The sequence below is a fragment of the Arctopsyche grandis genome, chromosome 9 (assembly GCF_051622035.1).
Source record: "Arctopsyche grandis isolate Sample6627 chromosome 9, ASM5162203v2, whole genome shotgun sequence".
In the NCBI taxonomy this organism is placed as follows: domain Eukaryota; kingdom Metazoa; phylum Arthropoda; class Insecta; order Trichoptera; family Hydropsychidae; genus Arctopsyche; species Arctopsyche grandis.
In genome coordinates, this window is record NC_135363.1 from 6,522,939 (window position 1) to 6,546,718 (window position 23,780).

Genomic DNA, 23,780 nt, shown 5'->3' on the forward strand with positions numbered 1-23,780 from the left:
CTACATTGATTACTGATTTTTACTATTGATTATTGATTATTTTTAAGAATCTGATAAACATATGTATTATTAATATCTGTATTTTTCTAGTTGAAATAAATTAGCATTGATACTGACTTTTTATTAAAGATACTATCAATTATCCTTTACCCGAGGGGGGGGGGAGGGAGGAGGGTTTGCACGGGGGTTTAATATCTTCTCCGAGCAACGCCGGCTAGTTGCACATTGATCACTGATTTTTATTATTGATTATTGATTATTTTTCAGAATCTGATAAACATATGTATTATTAATATGTGTATTTTTCTAGCTGAAATAAATTAGCATTGATACTGACTTTTTATTAAAGATACTATCAATTATCCTTTACCCGAGGGGGGGGGGAGGGAGGAGGGTTTGCACGGGGGTTTAATGTCTTCTCCGAGCAACGCCGGCTAGTTGCACATTGATTACTGATTTTTATTATTGATTATTGATTATTTTTAAGAATCTAATAAACATATGTATTATTAATATCTGTATTTTTCTAGTTGAAATAAATTAGAATTGATACTGACTTTTTATTAAAGATACTATCAATTATCCTTTACCCGGGGGGGGGGGGGAGAAGGGTTTGCACGGGAGTTTAATGTCCAGGGGGTTTTTGACCAAGGGTATGTGTCCGGGGGGTATGTGTCCGGGGGGTATGTGTCCAGGGGGTACATGTCCGGATACCCCTTTTCATGCATGTGTTCTTCTTCGAGCAACGCCGGCTAGTTGTACAAATCAATATTTAGTAAAATTACTGCGCTTATAATTGCTCTAAGTTCGTGTTTGAAAACTTGGAACTAAAAAAATTGTTGACGGGATATTCGACGGGGCTATTTGGGGCTTTTGCCATAGCTCGCAGAGTACACGCCGTATCGCGATACCGAGACGTGGAAATGGTGGAGGGGGATGTTGGGTATAATTTCCGGTCGTTTTTCCCGCAATGAGATCGACGGTGTGGGTGTGGGTGTGTGTGGTGTGTGTTGCGCGCGTGCCCCCTTTCGGGCACTTGTTGCTTGCGGCTCGCCACGTGGCCCCACCGCACGTGCCGCAGTCGCTGGCGGGACGCCGGGCCGTGCGCTTGTCTCTCATCAACACCACACGACACACGCACACACACACACCCACCACTGCATCGCTGCAACTGCAACTGCAACTGCAACTGAGTCTCGATATCTTCGCCATTCGACATCTGTCAAAGGTAGGCGGAAAACTCGTATCGCACCCGTGTTAACTTTTCGCGGAAAATTTGTTTTTTTTTTTTTTTCGGGATACTTTTTGACGTGCTGTCAAACTTCTGTCAAAGTTTTGAATTTGACGTCGCTTTATATATACTTGGTTGTTTTTGAGTTGATTTGATAATTTTGATTTTTTTTGTGTAATATATTATATAGTGGTTTTACCCGGCTTCGCTCGGTATTTGTAATATAAATTGCTTAAACATGGCTAATCTAAATAGTAAATATTTTATTTAAATTTAACGTCATGGATTCAACCACTCAAATCTTACGTACAAAGTCGCATTCGAAATTTAATATTAGATGTATGGAGTTTGAAAGCTTTTTCAGTCACATATGCAAAAATTTGAAGCTTAATAATTTTATCGATGTTTTATATTTATTTTTTTTTAATTTGTAGGAAATTTTATCTAGTTTTATTATATATATAAAATTTTTACGAAATTATAATCTTTTATTGTATATTATGTAGGAATTGCAAAATGACTTTGACATTGAACTAAAAAAATGCTTACGCTTGGTTGCGAGGAAAGCTTGTCGGTTTTAATCATTTCTATGTAAGAATTTTAAATGATATAATAGTTTTATTGAATCTGAACGGATTTTAATTATAATACGACGTCGATTCTGTGAATTTTTAGTCATGTCTTTCACTTTTTAGAAATATTACTGTCAAAATGTATGTCGTTTTCAAAGAATTTGCATATTGACTGCGATGAAGTAAAAAAAATATTTAAAATGAAGTAAATTGCAATTATATGTAGTACACCAATTCTGTAAATTTTTAGTCATGTTTTTCACTTTTTATAAATATTATTGTCAAAATGTATTTTTTCAATGAATTTGCACAATGAATGCGATGAAGTAAAAAACATATTTAAAATTAAGTAAAGATAATTTATTTTTATTAGCTTTAATATCGAGTCACAAAAAATGAACTTTTTCAGATTTACAATTTTTTCGATTTGTTTTTATGAATGTTAACTTGCTATATATAATATGTACATCCCATTTTTATTTAATAAACTAGACTTTTTTCACTTACTTAAAAGCTATGTATGTATATAGTTTTCCGTAAAATAATTTGAATTGCATTCATGCATAACATATTATTAGTTTTATTTTTTTGAATATAAATTAATATAATTTACGTTTCATATATCGACTTTTTACAATTTTTATGCAATAAATTTATATTATTTTTAATAAACTGTTTTAAAAAGAATTTTCAATTACCTCATAGTTATCGTGTAAGATTTATACACTATACATTGTATTTTTAAATTATTCTATGCAAATTTGATTAACAATTAAATATAATTCTTTGCACACTGATCGCGTGTGAGGAAAATTTGTTGGTAAAAATGAAAACTTGCCTATAACTGCAATTTTAGTTATTGAGGAAAATAATTTAACTGTTATTTATTTCCGTCGTTAATTTTGTATAATAAGCTAACTGTAAAATTGCGGAAAATCTATACGAATTTTTACACCGAAAACATACATAGGGTTCAATCATTAATGCATATTTTTTATATTTAAACACACTCTGATATAGCAATAATTTTTTTTTAACAATAAAACTAAAATTGAATAATTTTCTAAATAATTAAATATATTGATAATTACATCATCGCAATTTTCCTCTTAATATTGTTTACAAATTCGCATTCATTTTTAAGTACGCCAGAGCAATATTTTCAAATGGCAATTATATGCGCATAAAATCATGCGATCGCCGCATAATCATTTTAAATGTTTATTCATATTGTAGTAGCTAATAGTGGAGATATTATACTGTATAAAGTTATTACATTCAACACACAGTATTTTATTAAACATAGACACCATTATTTATAATAACACTCGATTATTTCAAAAAAACAAGACAGTAATGACGAGATATTAATTTATACTTGCTCAGAATTGTATTTGTATTTGCGATGCACAACTAAGTCTTTATGTCGTAGAATTGTATTTCTATGACATATGTATGTCTTAAAATCTGTACGTAAAAAAAGGATGACGCTTAATCAATAATGATCAGTTGGTCCTGTGATTTAAATTCAGTCCACGAAAAATAATGAAAATGACTATAATAAACGAATGATGATGTTCACAAATCAAATGTACAAAACAATGGTAAAAATTATCTATTGTATTTAAATTGCAACTGTGGAAGTTTCATTTCTGTAACGCTAATTAAATTTTTTTTTTTGATTTTTAAATGCTTTTTATTACGAAATTATGTTCACAATACATCTTATATCTATTTTAATGGCTACTGATCTACTGATCATTTTCTATTTTACAATTTTAATTTAATTTTGTAAGTAATCATAGTATTATATTATTTTAATGTTAAAGTACAGCATAATAGGAAAAATAGCCCAGAAACTTATTTACAATTCTTATAAATGCTCATAATACAAATAATACGTAGTATTATGTACGTTACTAGAAGATAACGCTAACTAATAAGTCATAACGTAAATATGTAGTTCTACATTTGATTAGTCGATCAGTTGAATAACCATAAATACACCTTTACAATTAAAACCATTGAATCAAAATGAAATGATTTGAATTTTCAACTGAAGTCAGTAAAATGAACAAAAAAGCTATTGCAAGTTCGTAGTTTTAAGTCGTACATGATTCTATGTACGTTCAAACACTAGTGAATCTACTCTGGTATTTATTTGTAATGGTTAAATCTATACGGGATATTCTGTCGAAGTGTCTGTTGACGTATGAAACATTTATACCGATTTGACGTAATCAGACGTGGCGTGCGTCGCAGCGTTTTTATACACGTTTTACATAATTTAGAGTTAAATTTGAAAATTGTCGATTCGTCATCGTGTGTCTGTTGTTCGACGAGAGACTGTATAAATACACATATGTATGTATGTATGGTATGTGCGAGTGGATGTTAACCATGTCTCCGTCGGACGGGGTGGTAACTGATGCGAGACGTCTGGGTTATGAAAACTAGACAATCGGTCTGTGAACAAACCTGACCGGTGGTATAATGCCTGAGAAATGCATTGTCGGTGGTCAGGGTTCCATCTTATGACGGAAGAATAAAAAACTAAACGTGATCCGCTTGAATTGTTTCCTTTTCAATGCATTCCCCAGTATGGTGATCCATTGTGTGGTCGAAATTGGTTACATGAATTATTAGGTCACACTTTCAGTTGATAGCTAATTGTTAACTGTATCGTATTGTGTTCGTAAGATAAGTAACTGTTGAACTATTTATTTAATTGATGTGCTTGATGCGTCTGTTTTGGTGCATTGTGTTGTATGTCAGATTTATTGTGTAATATTAGAGCATGAAGGTGAAAACTATCTTTACATATGTAGGTTTCTTTGATTTTCTATTTTCTATAAGTGTTCGCCCGTTGACATTTCAGTGGGTGGTTTTGGAATGGAATTGATAGGTTATTTGATATTGAAGGTAGAAAATACACGAATGTGCTTTGATAGAGTGTGAACTGTAGGGATGCCAATCGAATATTCGAATATTCGAGTGTTAGAATTATTCGTCTGATTTTTCAGCCATTCGTTTTTCGAATATTTCATCAACTATTCGAATATTATTCATGTATATATATTTTTATAAACTAAATACACAAAATCAACATGAAAAGAGAGATGACGAAGAAGCCGACGATTATGAAGAAAATGAAATACGTGTATAATGGGGATAATTGTGATGAAAATGAAGATAATGAAGAAGATGAAATGTCTACGTGTGAAGAAACGGATTTTTATTCATTAAATACGGAAATGTTTGAAGAAAATCACTTTTCCATCGATAATAATCTCTTCGAAATTTTAGAAAACATCAGAAAAATAATACGAATATTTAAGAAGTCACCGGCGAAATATACATTTTTACAAGAAATTATAATGAAAAAAGAAAATAAAAAATTGAAATAATTATTGGCTGTAAAAACGAGGTGGAATTCAATGGAAACTGTGATAAGCCGATTCATTCAAGATTCATTCAAATTTATGCTTAGTACATACATACATATGTATGTATGTACATAATTACCTTTTTTTTCAATTTTCGAATATATTCGAATAGCTCTTGATTAACTATTCGATATTCGAATAGTTGAACTCGTCGAATATTTGGGATCCCTAGTGTGAAGCAAGGAACAAAATTGTATTTAGAAAAAATTAGGAGTTTGTGCATTGAATGTGTTAAAAAAATGTGTTAAATTGCATTTAAATACTAGAATGAATACGATTTAGAATATTTGTGATATGATTTGTATAAAAAATCAATACTATTTTCATTCGTTGTCTTTCTAAAAGTGAAAGTTTTACAGACGACTACAGTTATGAATATCTGTTTTATCTTTAAGCTATTCAGATTAGTTTTGTACGAATATAATAGTTATTATTATGATTTGAATTTGAAATTTGAAATAAGCAATATATTTACTATATATAGTACATATATATTACGGTTTGTAATATAAAATTTATTCGGCGTTTAATAGCGATTTCTCATTTTGTATGTATGACATGTTGTATGGGGAAATTTTTCATCTTCGTTGGGCTATATTTGGAAATTTTAATATCAATATTTTAATTCGAGAAAGAAAAAAGAAGTAAATGTAAATTTAGAAAAAAAATTCCACATAACTTATTTAAATGTAATCGATTTAAGTACGTAACATAATATGAATACTTTACGTAATATTGTATGAGGTTTGAAATTGAATAAATATTTTTAACTTTAAAAGCATTTATACAATAAAATGAGCTTTGTTATATACAAAACAATAGTACGATTGGAATTTTAATATTTAAATAATATTTTAATACATACATGTTTATATTATAATCATATTTTATTGACACGTAAACACAATTGTACATTTTGAAAGTCTGGGAATGAACAGACGATTATATAGTTAATTTTCTTGTATAAAAAAATTTAAACTTACATACTTACGAAATAGAAATATTTTAATTTTTTTCATTATCAATCAGATAGTTGATAAATAAAGGGCAGGAAACCAATTTGTGGGGAATCTTTTCAGCAATAAAATTAGATAATTTGTAAAACTCTCATTTTGGAGTAAGGGTTCCAAATATTCTTATACATACTACATATATTTGAATATCGAATAAAATAGTAGATTAAGTGAAGTTTTAAAAAGGTCAAGGTATTATTAAAATTTTAAGGGAATCGTAATCTGGTACATCAAATAAAACTAAATGTGCTATAAATTGAAAAAAAAAATGTTACTATGAGAAGGTATTCGAATATTCGGATTTGGAACCGCTAATTTGGAGTCACGAATATCCAAATTTGACCGCAGAAATACTTGGAATCGATGTTATAATAATAATATATACTTATATTAAAATTTACTTTCAATACCACATAACGCAAACTCTTACTGCTGACTAAAAGTCTTTTAAATTGATATTTATTCTATTTACAACCATAAATTGAAATTCAATATGCTCTACCACACTTTATTTATTATTATTTATTAGTTAACTTTATTATTAATTATTAATTATTTATTAATATTTTTAAACAATTTTTATCTATGGCGGGGGTTATTTTCACGGGGGTTAATCTCCAGGGAGTTTTTGGCTGGGGGTATGTGTCCAGGGGGTACATGTCGGATACCTGCATTTAGGCTTGTACATAAATCAAATTCTGATATTTGTGACATAACGGGTAGGAAGATTTTTGTGAATTTAATGCAGGAACCGTTTCAACAATGAAATCAGATTGGAAAACTCTGATACAAAATGATAGACTTGGAGTCACAAATATCCAAGTCTGACCAGCAGTATTAAAGATTAGTACGGGATCGAACCCGGCAACCTCTCGGTGCTATTTTTTTTATTTTATTTATTTATTCAAATAGAAAAACTGCTAATACATATAACACAAAATAACAACAAAAAATTATAAATCCTCTTCCACAAAGGTATCCATTAACACCCTTCAAGAAAGCAGCAATGTTATTAGAACTTCTAATGCCTTCAGGAAGGGCATTATACATTTGAACACCTCTGTGAAAAACACCTCCTGCAGTTGTAGCTTTCTTAACTCTACCTATAATTTATTTATTCCTATTTCTCGTTTTATAATTATGTATACCTCTATTCCTAACTATATGATTATTAAAATATTTGGGTAATAGATTCTTATCTAGCTTATATATAAACTTATAAAGTGCTTACTTTAAGACTATTTCTAATGTCCAACCATTTCAATTCATCTAACATACTTTTATTACATTCTTACGTTTCCTCACGTTCAAAATTGCTCGCATTGCTCTATTCTGCACTTTCTGCAGTTTATCAATACACAAACCACTAAATACATTGAGGACTGTAGCGCAGTATACAGTATGAGGCCGTACAATACAATTATATATCAATATTTTACTTTTTGTTTTACTTTTTACACCGAGCCAAACTGCTGGCTAATATAATAATTTGATTTTTTAATTTCTCCTTCATATGAGTAACTTTAAAGCTACATATATGTACCTACTTAGTAAGCAAAACAAAGATACTGACTATAAGGGTTGGATGTCAAGTAAAATTTTCCTCTCGAAGCTTTTCCGATGACTAATTTGGTGTTGTCTGTTGCAGGTGCTAGGTGAGGCAGTGCAGTGATCGTTTAAGATGAGCTTGCAGTGGTGCAGCGGCGCCGAGACGCCGGCGCCCTTGTGCGGTGCCTAGTGTGCGACCCTGCGTCTGCCCCAGGCGCCCTCAACCCGCGGTCCGCGGTCCGCGGTCCACCGTCAGTCCCTGGGGGCAGCTGGCGAGATGAGTGCTGCGGGCCGGCATCACAAACCCAACACCCGCCCGCCCCCCAACCACCCCACAACCAACCCCACATTCGCCTTCTTCGCCTACCATCTGCTGCTATTCCTCATGCTGCAGATCACTCACGTTTCCGGTAAGTCATTATTATACACACACTCATATATTATATTAGCCCAATTACATCTGTTTTTTTTTTTTTGTGCTAGCACTACATATTATATACATAATATGACATACGATATAATTTATTTTCATCCTGGGATCCTATAAGTCCTACTACTAATAAGCGTTACCGTTGAGCACATCACGGTTTGAAATTTTGGCTTTAAATTTATAATATACTAGTGGTTTTACACGGCTTCGCCTCGGTATTTGTAATATAAACCGCTTAAAAATGGCCAATCTCCAAGTAAACAATTTATTTGAATAGTTTTGTTTTATTGAAATTTATTTGAACATTCATTTGTTTTTGGTTTATTAAATTTAACGTCACGGATTCTACGAACCAACGATAGTTCTTCTTCTTGTTAATGCCTTGTCCGCATCCGGACGTTGGCGACCACCTCGTCGATTATTTGAAAATATCCGCATCGGTCTTCAGCGACTCGGAACAACTCTTCGGCGCTCATATCGGTCCACATGTGCATGTTTCAAGCCAAGATAACTTCTTTCTGCCAATCCATTTTTTTCCTTCTATTTTCCCCATGGTTATCAAACGGAGAAATTCGTATTTTGGACCCCGTATCATGTGTCCGAGGTACTCCATCTTTCTCCGCTTGATGACAGAAACAAGTTTCCTGCCTCTTCCCATCATGCCGAGGACAGCTTCGTTTGATATCTTTTTGGTCCACGGAATCTTCAGCATACGCCTATAGACCCACATCTCAAAAGCTTCGATGCGGCTGATCATCTTGGTCTTCAGAGTCCACGTCTCACATCCGTGTAGTAATACTGTCCAGACGTAGCTCTTCGCGAATCTCAACCGCGTATGAAGATTGAGATGCTTGTTTGTAAACGATAGTTACATACATACAAAGTCCCTTTCGAAATTATATATTAAATTATACCAGAATCCGGCGGCGCCTCCTTGGGACTTCTCCCGCGGCGCCCTGGGGGCGAAGGCCCGTCCCTCGTTCACATGTCGTCATGGAAACTTCGAATTGATGCACCTCAAGTGTCTATACTTGGTCCTGAAAACAAATACATACAAATATGTGTATGTTACATCCAATGGTGCTAAATTTTTTAAAAAGGCATTCTTGACTTTATGAAATAAACTTATTCATATAGAAAAAAGATTTTTTTTTTAAACTTGAAATGAAAATTTGAGAAATTTTCATTTGATATTTGATATTTTCTGCATACTTTCTATGTTCTACGATTTGATACAGCCTACTTAGCAATGATACGTAAATACACATTATATTTGCTCCTATATTTAGACTTCTAAAGCTACGTTGATATTATTATGGTGATTTTTATTCAACCAATTACATTAAGAATTCCATGGAGGAAAATATCATGCATACATATACATATGTAACATATGCAACTCTGTAAAACAAATATTTTTCCTCACTTGGGGATAGCAGATAAACTTTAATTTATGTCTACTTACCTAATAACGACAAAATACTCAATCTGCAATGTTGAGTCAAGCATTTGAATCTCCTGAAAGATTTTTACCGTTTTTAGAAAATACATATACGGATTTTTACAGACACACACTTGACGTATTTTAAAATGCAATTCAAAATACAATCAACAATGTTGATCTTTAACACAGTTGGCTTTAAACAACGGTTCAAAAGGTTAATAAGTTTTCGTTGTACGATCAATTTTATAGATTTTACTGCTCAAATCATTTAACAGCTCCAACAGATAAGGTTTTATTTTCAAGTTCACCGAAAGGGAACGTAAAATTTGACCTTGTGGATACCTATGTATATGTAGCGCTCATATATACATATAATACGTACATATATTTAGTTAACCCTTAAAGGTCGACTCTCGTTATTGTTGTGGCGGCTCACTGTCGTTTCGGCGAATCGAATCTGTTTATCCGTTCGGCGAACAATGGAAGTGTATTTAGCGTGGGTTATGCAAAAGTTTGCATTCCGACTAGTTGTTATGTTGAATGAGGGATGTGTTTAGTCTGATGCCGCCGAAGTGTAAACATTTCCGAATTATCTCGCACGTGCCGAAACGTCGGCCAAAATTTGCAAAAATGCACTATCTTCACCTAGAGGTCAGTTTATCCCCCCGCCCCCGCCGTTCCCCTCTGCTCTACCTACATACATATATATATGTACATATACTCATTAAAGTTGAATCAAATCAATTGAATGTATATTATATGATATCTAAAATGATCATTGACCGTATTACATTATATTTGTATACTTGGACTTAACAAATTACGTTTTTTATTCGGCGAAAATTACATTGAGAAACAAAAAACCACGCTTTTCACTTACCGGAGCGGAGACTAATCGATCTTTACTAAGCTTGACTCGTTGAATTCGAATATGACAATGATTTTTGTTGGATACCTCTAATTTGTGAGATATGAGCGTTTAAAAAATGTGCAATTTTTACAGATTGTTGGCTTTTGCTCAATCTTTAACTCAAAAACTAGTATTGCTGTGCCAAAAGTGAGTATTGGAATCAATAGTCAGATATTTTTTCTATATACTATCATTTTTTTTTGATTAAAAATACGTATAATTATTTATCTAGCTAATTTTAGAGTCAAAAATTTACTTTTTCTACACAGTTATCCTTAGTTTCACTTCGCCTGACATTATTCCTATATTTTTCCGATCGGTTTGAAACTTTGCCATTTTACGCGGTTTGGTCACCGATAGAAATTAAAATTGCTTCCGCTAGTTAGATGGTGAAAAATAATGGTAATGAACACGTTTAAGAATCTAAAAACTTTGGACACGATGACAGCCAGTAGCTTTGTTTGTTTGACTTTTCGCCCCCCACTCGTTTTGTCAGATTTTATTTATTTAAACGCCTATAACTTTTTCTTTTTCATCCTATATCTTATAAAATTTGTATTATAGTCTCTCATTATCTCTTATTTTTAATTCAAGAATAGGTATATTATGAATATTATTCCACATGCATGTATGTATTGGGTCAATTTTATACTAAACCACGTTGACAAACATTGGTTTTAATTTTCAATTTTTCTAGTGTTATTGATCACAATTTTACTTCGTTTCCAATATGTATAGGGGTAGATCGATTAAATACACATAGTATTTGTATACATAGATCGATCGTTTTAAACTTTGTATGCAATGCTGATCACATAAAAGTGCAACGAAGTAAAACACTGGTTTTAATTTAATGTCATTTTAAGTAAATTTACTGTGTATCCACACTCGATGTTGATCATAAAATATTCTGATCACGGTGAATGTTGAACCCTTTTAAAGATTTACATACACACCGTATATTAGTTGTAATAAAATATCGATGTCATTAAAGATTAAATACCTTCCTTTAATGTTGGTTGCATTCAACTACATGTTCAGAATGGTCCATAAATAACAGATGGTTATACATTAAACGGTACTACGTTTAATTTATTTAGCAAAAAATATTTATTAACGTAAAAATAAAGGGAAAAGTGTGCCAATTTGAAATGTATATGTGGGAAGAATTATATCACTCAATTGATGACCGTTTTCAAGAATACACTTTTGGAGCCGTTTTCGGAAATTCGCCTTCACTCTTCCCAGTGTTTCTAATTGTTGGATTTGATTTTACCTCCTCCATACCACCATAAATAAAAATAAAAAAAACACGTGGAAAGGTCAGGTGAAGGGGCAGATATTGAATGCTGATCACACTAAAATTTGATCCCATAAATATTAATTGCACAATATTTTAATCCCATTATAATGAATATCGATCGTATTGATTCGTTACATTTTGATCGCATTAAGTATTAATCACGCAAAACATTAATTAAATCATCTTGATGAGCATTGGTCACATACCTATGTACATATGCATGTAGGTACATATACATACTTTGAATTCCATTTGAATAAAATTGAATTCGTCAATTTTGATCACATTAAACATTGATTATGTTTTTTTGTTTGTATATACACATGCATGTAAATGATAGGTATTCTAATGTTTTGCGTAATAACATTTTTTTTTGTCATATCATTAACATCATTAATATTCGTCTGCTCTTACAATATATGTACAGGAGTGGACTGGGATTCCAGCATTTCTTCTAGGAAAAGCTTGTTATTTATCATTAATATATGAGCCGTTATATTTGAAAGTTTTCTTCATTTCGAGAAATATTTCGCAAAACATTAAATATAATGTTTTGCGATTAACAATATTTAAAAATACTTGTGGCCTGTAATACGTTTATTCTGAATTAAAAAAGTGATAATTATTTGTGAATTAAGTCAAACAGTAATAGTGCTTTTGGAACTGAAAATTGGACTTCCGCCACTTTTACCATATTATATTATTACCAATTAGATATATTATACCAATCAGTACAAAACTACAACTTTTTCATACCAAATAATTTATAATTACTTTAAATTATAATTAATTTATTATTACATTTATAATTTCTTTAAATTATAATTAATTTATTATTACATTTCTAATTTCTTTAAATTATAATTAATTTATTATTACATTTATAATTACTATATTATTAAATTTATAATTAATTTATTATTAAAATAATTAAAAATTAGTAATTTAAAACCAAAAGTAATTGAAAATAAATATAGATAATACCAATACCAATTAAATATCAAAAATTATACTAGAATTTTTTCGTGAAGAGCACACATGTTTAAGAGGTCGAAAAAATATTGAAAGAAAAATTGAACAAGAGTAAACTGCCACTTCCAGTTGACGGATGCTTAACAAATTTTAAATATAACTTGTTATTAAGCTTAAACTTCTAGATATGAAATTTCAGTTCAATAAACCAAAAGATTTCTGAGAAAAACAAGATATAAAGTTCTGATAATGGATTTGTAAAATATCCGTTATCACTTTTGGAGGATTTTCTTTTTCTAAGAAAAAAATTTTCAACGGCTCCCAAATCCTTACTATTCTTTCAATTTCTGGAAGGGGCAATAAACACCTACTTCTTAATGAGATAGCAGCAGACTCGCAGAAATATTTAAGTTTTTCATTCCTTGCTGTATATATTGAAAAACATTTAAAACTACAGATGTCTATCGACAAGACAGGCGGGGGTAAATCGACCGGGATAAATGACTCTCGGACAGGGACACTGGGACAAACCTCAAGACCGGGACGTATAGCAGCCCTAGGGTAGAGAGTATTCCCAGATTTTCTCATTGGAGTCAATCCGACACAGCAAAAACCCAAAATTTGAAACTTTCGAGAAGCCCAGACAGGAAGTGGGCCCCTCTGCCATCGTCTCGCAACTTTCTTCTTTTTTACATCTTTTTCGACGACCTCGAATTCTGAAGGCACCGTGACACATTTTAAGAGGCTTCTATCCCGCATCCCGGGAAACCTTTCAACGAATCCAACCTATCCTTCATTTTACACGCACTCTAAATATAGATCACCGTCAATGAAAATACTCTTTCGGATGCTGCTGTGTGGGTGTCGGAGAGTGCTCTCTCTCTCTCGGACCATCTTCGATCATCCGTCCAAACACACCGGGCCATCTGCATTCTCAAAGAGCATCCAAGTTTATTGCGCAATTTCCCGTGTCTATTCAAAATAGCCGCTGCGATTGTTTATAATAAACCACTGCCCGTTTCCAATATTAGACTTTTCCTTTGACTTCCTCGGCTGTCCGAAAATAAACATCCGAATGCACCTGCCGAGGATTCGCGCAATTCACAAAGTTTGCATATTCCGTTTTTCGGATTAGAATAACCTGTATGTACGTGTGTGTTTTTTGTATCATTATCTTTGCTATCGTCTGAATCTAAACGATCTTTCGTCTGCTGGCGTTGATGATGCACTCGGCAGATCGCTTGACGGATAAATTTAATTATACTTATAAATTGCTTGTTTGATCGTCGTGCACTTGCGTTGCATAATAAAATGACTAACCTGTTGCATCATTGATATGATTATTCGATTAGATTTCTGTATAATATTACACTTCAAATGAAAACAAATTGAATTGATTATTTATTCTTCGACCCAAAATTTCAAGGTGCTTCATCTGCTATACCTATGTACATATATACCTACTGTTACGTTCTAATGAAAGATTAAATAATTTTCTTTTTTTTTTAAAACTACTTGGTTAACTAACCAAGATGTATTTATTATTATTATCACTTTACATTTATCTTATTGGTGGAATTTTATTATGGAATGGAGAATTTAAATGAGATACGTAGAACTCTTTTACTTTAACTTTGCTTCACTATTTAACTTTGTTCTGCTGCTGATGTGTTGACTGCTACTCTCGGAGTCTCGATGGTGATGACAAACACTCTTGGAGTCGACGATGATGGCAAAATTAATTTCTAATAGTAATGAGTTTATATACTCTTCTTTAAAACAATGAAGTGTTGAAGACACGTGTCGTACAATTTTGGTTAATCAGTGTTTAAGGTGTGCTATAAATCAATGGTGTTACTTATTAAATTAGTTGTGCCACAAATCAATGGTTCTACTTATTAAATTAGGTGTGCCACAAATCAATGGTGAGGTCTTATCCCTACTGGTTAGTCGACTACATTGATAAGCGAGTTACATAACAGTACATATAAAAATTAATGGTCATTCATCTGCTGTATAAATCAACAGTTCACAATAAATTTAGAACTACCAACTTTGTTTTAATATCTCATGGCACTTTAACTTATACACACACACACAGTAGATTATAAAACTTTTACCGATTCAAGCAACGCCGGGCAGTTCCAATTTTTATTAAATTTGAAATTCTAATACATATATACTAGCCAGTGCTGTCCGGTGTTTAAAATTTTCAAAAAAAAATTGTATAGGGCCTTTTAGCCCTTCCAAAACCCTTATACGGTTAAATTAGGGCTCCGTGATAATAGTATACCAAATTTATTTATTCAATATTGATATCTAAAATATGTGAAATTGAATAACGGACAAACTCCCACTTACCTGGCGTTCCTCGGGCGATTTTGTATGGGAGCTAAGAATTGCAATACCGGTATAGCGGTTAACCGGTAAATCGCTTAAGTTTCTTCATCGGTAGATTTTAAAATTTACCGGTATTTAACGTCAACTATTTGATCGCGAATGAAATACATATACAGGCATAATATTACATTAAAAATCGATGGAAATTACGTATTGTGGAATAGGTTGTTTGGAATTTGTTTATTTTCAGGATTAAATGTGGCAATTGATAAATTCACTGGCAATACAGATTAACCAAATCGTAATAAATGCGATCAGATGGTCGTGACAATTGTGATTGAAACTTTCAAATAGTTTAAACTATAAATTAATAAATATGATTGGTTTACAATAAAAATAAAAATGATTTATTATTCCGAATTTATTTTAATACATTTATGTATGTGACATTATTCAAATTAGATTTATTTGTTATTACTTACAATTCAATCAAGGTTAGTGCTTTTAGGAAAAGTAACCACATACAGCTAAAATCTACGATTTTTCATTTACCGGTAAATACCGGTTTACCGGTATTAGGATTTTTTTACCGTTTACCGGTTTATGTAATTTGACGGTAAATTGCAATCCAAAATCGTTAGATAGTTACTATATATAAAATTCGGTGAAATCATCGCACAAAAGTGTACTTTTTTATATACAAATATATAAATAAATATAAATTTAAAAACTTAGATGCATACACATGATGCTTTTAAATTCAATATATTTTTCATCTAAAACATCCCAGCAAAACTTATTTGAGTTTTAATTTGAGAATTGAGTAAATTGATCAAATAAGAAAAAAATTAATAGTTTTTGAGCTCTTTTTCCTATTATGCTGTACATTAACATTAGAATAATATAATATTATGATTACTAACAAAATTAAATTAAAATTATAAAATATGAAATGATCAGTAGATCAGTAGCTATTAAAATAGATATAAGATGTATTTTGAACATAATTTCGTAACAATAAAAAGCATTAAAAAATCAAAAAAATAAGTAAATTAGTTGCAGATTTGAAACTTTTGATTATTAAATGAGGACTTCGTATACATTGAATGTAGTTTTGGCTAAAAGAACCAAGCCAAAAAAAATTTCAACATTTAATCATATGCATAAGTACAGGTGGTGATAAACAGTACATATGTACAGTCAAACGTCGATTATGCATACATATCAGTAACTCATTTACAAGCTGTATAGTTTTTCTTTACAAGTGCATATAAAATTGTGAAAAATCGTTGACAAAGAAAGAACATTTTAAAAATTCTCTTCCGCGCGCGCGACGGCAAGTGGCGACATTTTCCGACCATAACCCGCAGTCATAACAATGTCACGATTATGGCCATTATTTTTACGTATAATGATCATGCGTTATTTATGCCTCGTGAAAATCGACATAAATTGTAAGGTCGACGAGCAGTCGGAATCCGCAGACCATGACCGTTCGTTAATGACCCACCATTTCGGATTCGCATTGCTTGTGAACCACTTTTTGCACACCCTGTACACATTCAAATATCGCTATATGTCAGACCACACTTTACATTACATTTTTTTTACATTTTAAGTGACCCAATTTCATATGGGACATGTTGCTGAGCAACTTGTTGCCTTCTTCTTCTCTTCTGATCTTTTTTTTTATATTTTTATCTAGGTGTTTTTTGAACAAATTGTTATGAATATGATATGATTTCATATGTATATGTATTTCTTATTATTCTTGGAAACACGACGTCAACTTTTCGTCTAATTTCGCTAAGAGCTGGGCCACACCGGGTGACTTGCTAGCGACTTTGTCAATGATTTGTTCCCCAAACGTACATAAGTTGGTCGTGATCAATCTTGGTCACCCAGCTAGGGCAACCAGAAGCGACCAAAAATCTGCTCACTAATACCTATGAGATTTAATAATACCTATTTTCTTTCAATATGTAGTCATCGGCAATTAATCATTAAGTATGGAACCCCTCGATACAACGCTATACATTTTGAGGGATCGCAGTTTCATGTGTAATGAAATCACCATGACTAGCCTCAACGCCGGCAACTGATCTCGCAGGTCGGGTGACTCTACGACTTGGGCAACTAGTGACTTTCTTAGTGTGGCACGTTCCATATACTGCATACATTTGATCTGGTCGCGCAACAAAGTCACCCGGCGTGGCCGTGCTCTAATCCTTTAGTTCCCAAATTGAAACAACAGCAACAGTGGTGCAAAATAATTCGGTTCCCGGAAAAATAAATAAATTGCACTGAATAGTGGCGCAGTTTCAAGTAGTTCTAATTTTCAAAGGAGTTCAAAAAGAACTTCCGCAATAGAATTCTACGAAAAAAGTTAAGCAGCCTCAGATAACATACAACAATAATACCTCTTCACGCTTTTTTGTGGAATTCTATTGCGTTAGTTCTCCTTGAGCATCTTTGAAAGTTTGAATTTCTCGAGAGTGCATTTTTCCGGTCACCAAATAATATTCCAAAATATTTGGAATATTTGTAAGTTGCCTCCTCTTCCCAGTCGTCTCTATTTAGTGACTTTGTCTCAAGTGAGATGTTTGTAAATCAAGTTGTTCTCATTGATTCTTGTACTATTTACACCTACATAAGTATGTGTATTTTGTAAATTTGTGTGGCAATTAAGGATTATTGGCTTTTATTTTTTGCATTCTTACATAAACTTACATTTGTATAGAGAAATGATGTTGGATCGTAAATATGTACATATTAATTTTTGAAACCCTTGGAAGTTGTTCGAAATGATACTAGCCGTCGCACTCTGGTACGTTTATGAAAATAGGTAGAATTAAGTGGTTTTCGCCAAAATCATCACAGAAAAAAATCTTGGGTCGATGCCATCTCAAGAGTTTGCTTAATTTTTTTATAGTATAATTAAAATGCGCTTAACTGCATCTGTAATCGAGTCAACAGCATCACAAAATTGACAATGTGGAACGGGTCAGATTTATCTGTTTTGAAAGTCCTTACGCTCTCGTTTAGAAAGTTTGGTTTAAAATGAAAAAAATTTAAAATAAATTAAATTAATAAAAAATGCATCATATTCGTAATCAGTGAGCTTAAATTAGTAATGATTGTGAGTTTTAGCCTATTCGAATAAAATAGTCAAATTTTGTAGCAGAGCAAAGCGGATAATAAAACGTAAAATATATCTTAAACTATTTATTACGTGTTATTATTACCATAGTTATTAATTGCGGACGCCATTATAATATGATTAATATATGTTGATGAAAATCAGTCGTTAGCTTTCGTTCCATATACTAAATCTAACTATTTTTTTTTGGACCAGTGTGCATCGGTATATTTAAATATTATATATTTAAACTTCTATTGAAAGTGATTTCTTCTGGTTAACTATTATTGTAATACTTCATCTATATTTGTAGCTTTCATTATTATACTGTTACAAATAAGGCAATCTTTTAGCTCGTAGATAATCACTCAATTAGGGAAACTTGTTGCCAAAATGATTTGCTTTTAATCATTATGTTTAAGAACTCGACGACGCACAGTCAATTTCTTAAACTTAAAACACTTAAAAGTTGATGGGAAACACTTAATTGCTTAGATATACTTATTACTTTGAATATCTATACATGCAAATTAAACATACATATAATCGCGTGAACTGAATTTTTGAATAATAAACGAAAGGTGATTACAATCAGATGTTTTTGTCGCTGTTGTTCCTAACATTAAATGTGACTCTTTTTATTACTTAATAACTTTTTGTCACTGTTTTTCAATTTTTAAAAATACTTCAAGTTGACTCATTGATTCTGTGATTAGATAAATAAATACCAGGAAAGCTTGACAGAAAGACCCCAATGCGCCTTCCTGGATAATTAATTACAAACAATGCAGCATTTTATTACTACATAAATCACTGTATTTCCAGAAGCTTAAGAACATGAAATAACAATTAATTAATTAATTAATTACAGAATTAATCCATTGAGACATCTATGGATTTTAGATTTGAACATAATTTTTACAAATTGTACATACAATAAATACAGAAGATTTGTGACAACAGGAAAGATGATTTTTTGCCAATTTTTAGGAACCGTTTCAACAATGATCAGATAAAATTGGCAAACTCTGATAAGAAACGCGATTTGGAGTCACAAATACCCCCAAATCTAACCAGAAGGATGGCGGATCGAACCCACTGGTCACTTAGTGCTAAACATACACACATACCATTAAGCCACACTGGTGATTAAGCCCATGTTGCCTCGTCGATCGAAGTTTAGAAGCTCACCCACTTCAAATTTTTTTTCAAATGATCGTCATATAAAGCAGAATCTCAGATGCTTCGTGTCGTGTTCGAATTGCATACATTGTACGCGGAGCGGGCATCCGTTCTTCGGTTCATCCTAGCGTAAACGAACGTCGACGAGTGTTCTTTTTTGCATACGAATTCTAGTTAGGCTGGTGTCTAAAAATGTTGCATGCAAATGTTTCGAGATGTGTCTCTCTCGTTTAGAATTTCAAATGTACGTACACTCGAATGTCGTAAAATTTCGCGAGATTCTCGACGGTCACGAACGAGCGTGTATGATATGGATATATATTATGCGAGTCGAGATAGCGCTGGAGAAATATGTCGCCGTTCGATTCCGGAACTCTTTTCCTGTTATTAAAAACGGTGACGAAACAACGCCAATTCTACCGGTTTTTCCGGAATTGGTGTCCTTTGAGCGTTTCGCGTTTGAAATCCTAAATATGTGGCACTTGGGCTAGGCGCGCAGATGCATGCGATTACCTTGTCTGTGATATTCAATTGTGTAAATATTTTTCTTGTATACAATTGGCACACAAAAAAATCCACTAACTGCTTGGAGCATTGTTGTGAGAAAATTGTTGACAATAATGAACACTCGTCTGGGGAAGTACCAATTTTTCTTTATCAATCGTTATATATGTATGTATGTACATATGTATGAAAATACATAAGCATATGTACATATATGTATATTCATTATGTATAAAATCTTTTTCTCATAGTGAAATTATGATTTTATTTGGTGATCGGATAAATTCACTCGAGAGTGCTGCACTCTCGAGACATCCAAACTTTCACGGATACTCAAGAAGAACTAACACAATATAATTACACAAAAAAGTGCCAAGGGGTATTTTTATGTTATCCGAAGGTGTAAATCCGTTTTTGTGGAATTCCAATTGGTAAGTTCTTCTTGAGTGCCTTTGAAAATTAGGATTTCTCGAAACTGCGCCACTATTCAGTGGCGATAATTTTTTTTTCAAATTTTTAAGTTAACTGGAAATGTTACCTCCCCTTATAACATACATACATATGTAGTTGTCCTCTTTTTTTTTAAGTTTTTGAATTCAATTATCTCCCAAACCGCAAACTGAATCGGACTGAATTTTTTTTATATGTAATAGAAATTATAGATTTTATTCTCTAATATTTTTTAAATATTTTTACCTGAACCGGAAGTAGTACTTTTACTCTAGAGAACCAAGGTTTTTTTATGTTTTTCTCAGAAACCTTTTGGTTTATTGAACTGAAATGTCATATCTACAAGTTTTAGCTTAATATCAAGTTATGTATAAAATTTGGTAAGCATGCGTCAACTATGTAGAAGTGGCAGTTTACTCTTTTTCGATTTTTCTTCCACTATTTTTTTCGACCCCTTAAACATGTGTGCTCTTCACGAAAAAATTCAAGTGTAATTTTTGTATCAATGTAAAAAAATCACTAGATTTAATAAACCGGAAGTGGAATTTCTTCCTCTTGGAAAGGTCAAAAATGTTGTGGCCGCTATTCTGTTCACACCCCTGAACATATCAAACTGAAAATGTATATTTGTATTCTTTATGTACTAACTTAGAGCTGATAAGGTTTTGGTTAGAATTCATAAACCGGAAGTAGTGTTTCTTTTTTAAACAATATTTCATTATTTTATTTTGACCTTTTAAATTATTTTTATTTTCTTGATATTTAATGTGTATAATACTGATAGATTTTTTAAGTAGTAAAAAAAATTTGAACAAAATCTGCCATACATTTGCGCTCAATTTGTATCGAAAATGCTGTCATAGCAATTAGTATTTCACAACGTTGCCGGTATGTTTGAATGTGTCTCTACAGTTCAATATCGAATTTTGTTTTGTGACTTTATTATATTCCTCAAATACATAGATAAAGTCATGGGTTGATCACATCCGAATTTTTTTAATGTCGACCCCCATTGAAAAATTCCTGGATCCGTCACTAGACTTATCAGTGAGCTATTAAAAGAAGTGATAACAATTTATGAATTAAGTCAAACAGAAATAGTGTTTTTGGAACTGAAAATTGCACTTCCGCCAATTTCAAATATAACGGCTCTTATATACAGGTATTATTATTATTTTATTACATTTTATACCAGGTAGGCCTTACAGGTAAACTCAATGCGCCTTCCTGGCCAATTAAAAACAATACAGTATTTTTATTATACAAGTCGCTGAATTACGAGACACTGAAAACTCAAAAATTAACGCGACATCTATGAATTTTACATAAATTTTATTGTACATTAATCATACTCAAATAGTGGTGACATAGTAGGTAGAAAGGATTTTAGCCAATTTTTAATCGGAAACCGTTTCAACAATGAAATCAGAGAAAATTGGCAAACTCTGATAGGAAACGATCGACCAGGAGCACAAATATCTAGGTCTGACCAGCAGCACTACAGATATACTCGGAAAAATTATTTTCAATCGAGGTCAACTCATGGGATCGAACCCGGCCCCTCTCGGTGTTAGGCAGAAGCTTAACGACCGAGCCATGCTGCTGGCTTAATACATTAGATAGACTACTGGTCGAGTATACATTAGATAGACTACATATGTACATATGTAGATAAAATACTCGACTCATATTTCTAACCGACTGAATTATAAGGATCACTTCCGCGTCGTAGCGGCTGATGATCCTCGGGGGATGATTTCCGACCCATGTGGGTGGTGGTCTCGGGCGACGTTGCTTGACTCGGTGCCGGTAACGGGAACCGGTGCATCTGAGGCCGTTAACCGCGGCCACCAGACTGGAACGATCGGCCCTACAATGGCGATCACAGCCGGATAACGAGCGGCCGTTATCGGACTCTCGTTATCTCCCTCTCTACCTATCCGGATAACGAACGCGCGCTATGCTAATTCCGCTAATTCTGCGTGCCGGTGCGTGCGCGCATATTCTCTCCTATCGGTCGCCATTCAGATCTGGGATGTTGAATACATACATACATATAGGTATTAGACTGGAGTGGAATATGCGAATTTCGAACCTAGTGGAAAACACGTCATCTCAAAGAAATGTAAAATTAAAATTCCATCGAATTTTGATTTTTAAATGCTTTTTATTATTACTGAATTATGTGCACAATTCATCTTAAATATATTTTAATAGCTATTGATCTGCCGATCATTTTCTATTTTACAATTTAAATTTAATTTTGTTAGTAATCATAGTATTATATTATTCTAATGTTAATGTGCAGCATAATAGGAAAAACGGCTCAAAAACCTAATTAAAATTCTTATAAATGCTCATAATACATCTAATACATAATATTAATTAAAGACTCTCTAAAGTCGGCGATCTAAAGTAGATTGTGCTTAGGTAATCTGTGTGTTATACCTGAAGGGTAGATACATTTTGTTGTAATCACCGAGACTCTTCACAAGTGTGTTAGTATGGTTATTAGTGATTCTGTCATAGAATCTACTGGTTAGTTTGTTAGTAATGTCTGTAACAGACGGAATATTATATATGGCATGCCGTTTTTTCAGGTTAGTATATATGGGTGTATTATAAATTATTTTTAGGGATTTATTTTGTATTATTTTTATATCTAAATTTTGAAATTGACTAAGATGCAAGTTTTCCACTAGGTCTTTCGTGGGAAAGTCTTATCTCGCTTAATCTGCAAACATATACTGAGCTTTCGGGATGATTAGGCATTTCTTATATTCACTCTTTTGACCACAGGTTTGTATGTATATACATACATATTTATATAATGTGATTTTTTTATAATGCATCTAAAAAAAAAAAGTAAGAGAGAAAGAATATACAGAAATGGACGGAGAATTTTCCTCTGTTTGAGGAAAATTATGGACGGAGTTTGAATATTCGTGTGAAGTATAAATCTTTTCATTTTCTATTTAGGCGTACCTACACGTGGGATTGTAAGACCCTTGAAGAATTTCCTCTTTGTATTATATTATGGTGTTCAATGGGATTCAATGCTGTTTTATTTATACGAATTCTTAGCATTGTTACGAAAATAACAAATCCGAAATTTTGGTAATCTTCGAATCAATACATCGGGGATATGTAAATTTATGAAAATTTCAGTAATTACAGGCTGTCTTCATTTTTAAATCATATATTGAGTCCAAGCTTATGAACTATTGATCTCTAGGTTAATTTTAAATTTTACATATTTTTTACGTTACAATTAATCGGCTACAAACTTTTTCAAA

At 32.4% G+C, this 23,780-nt stretch overlaps 1 protein-coding gene across 2 annotated transcripts in view; it reads left to right on the forward strand.

The window, feature by feature from the left end:
* Fs (Follistatin) overlaps positions 1-23,780 on the forward strand; it is a 135,826-nt gene that overhangs the window by 25,642 nt on the left and 86,404 nt on the right. Inside the window, exons 1-2 of one of the 2 annotated variants that reach the window (XM_077437693.1) lie at positions 1,035-1,228; positions 7,911-8,220. In XM_077437693.1, the coding sequence (XP_077293819.1) occupies positions 8,088-8,220 (133 nt within the window). In that variant the 5' untranslated portion in view covers positions 1,035-1,228; positions 7,911-8,087. Of the gene's footprint in view, positions 1-1,034; positions 1,229-7,910; positions 8,221-23,780 lie in introns of those variants that run through there. The other variant, XM_077437691.1, reaches the window with a different exon arrangement.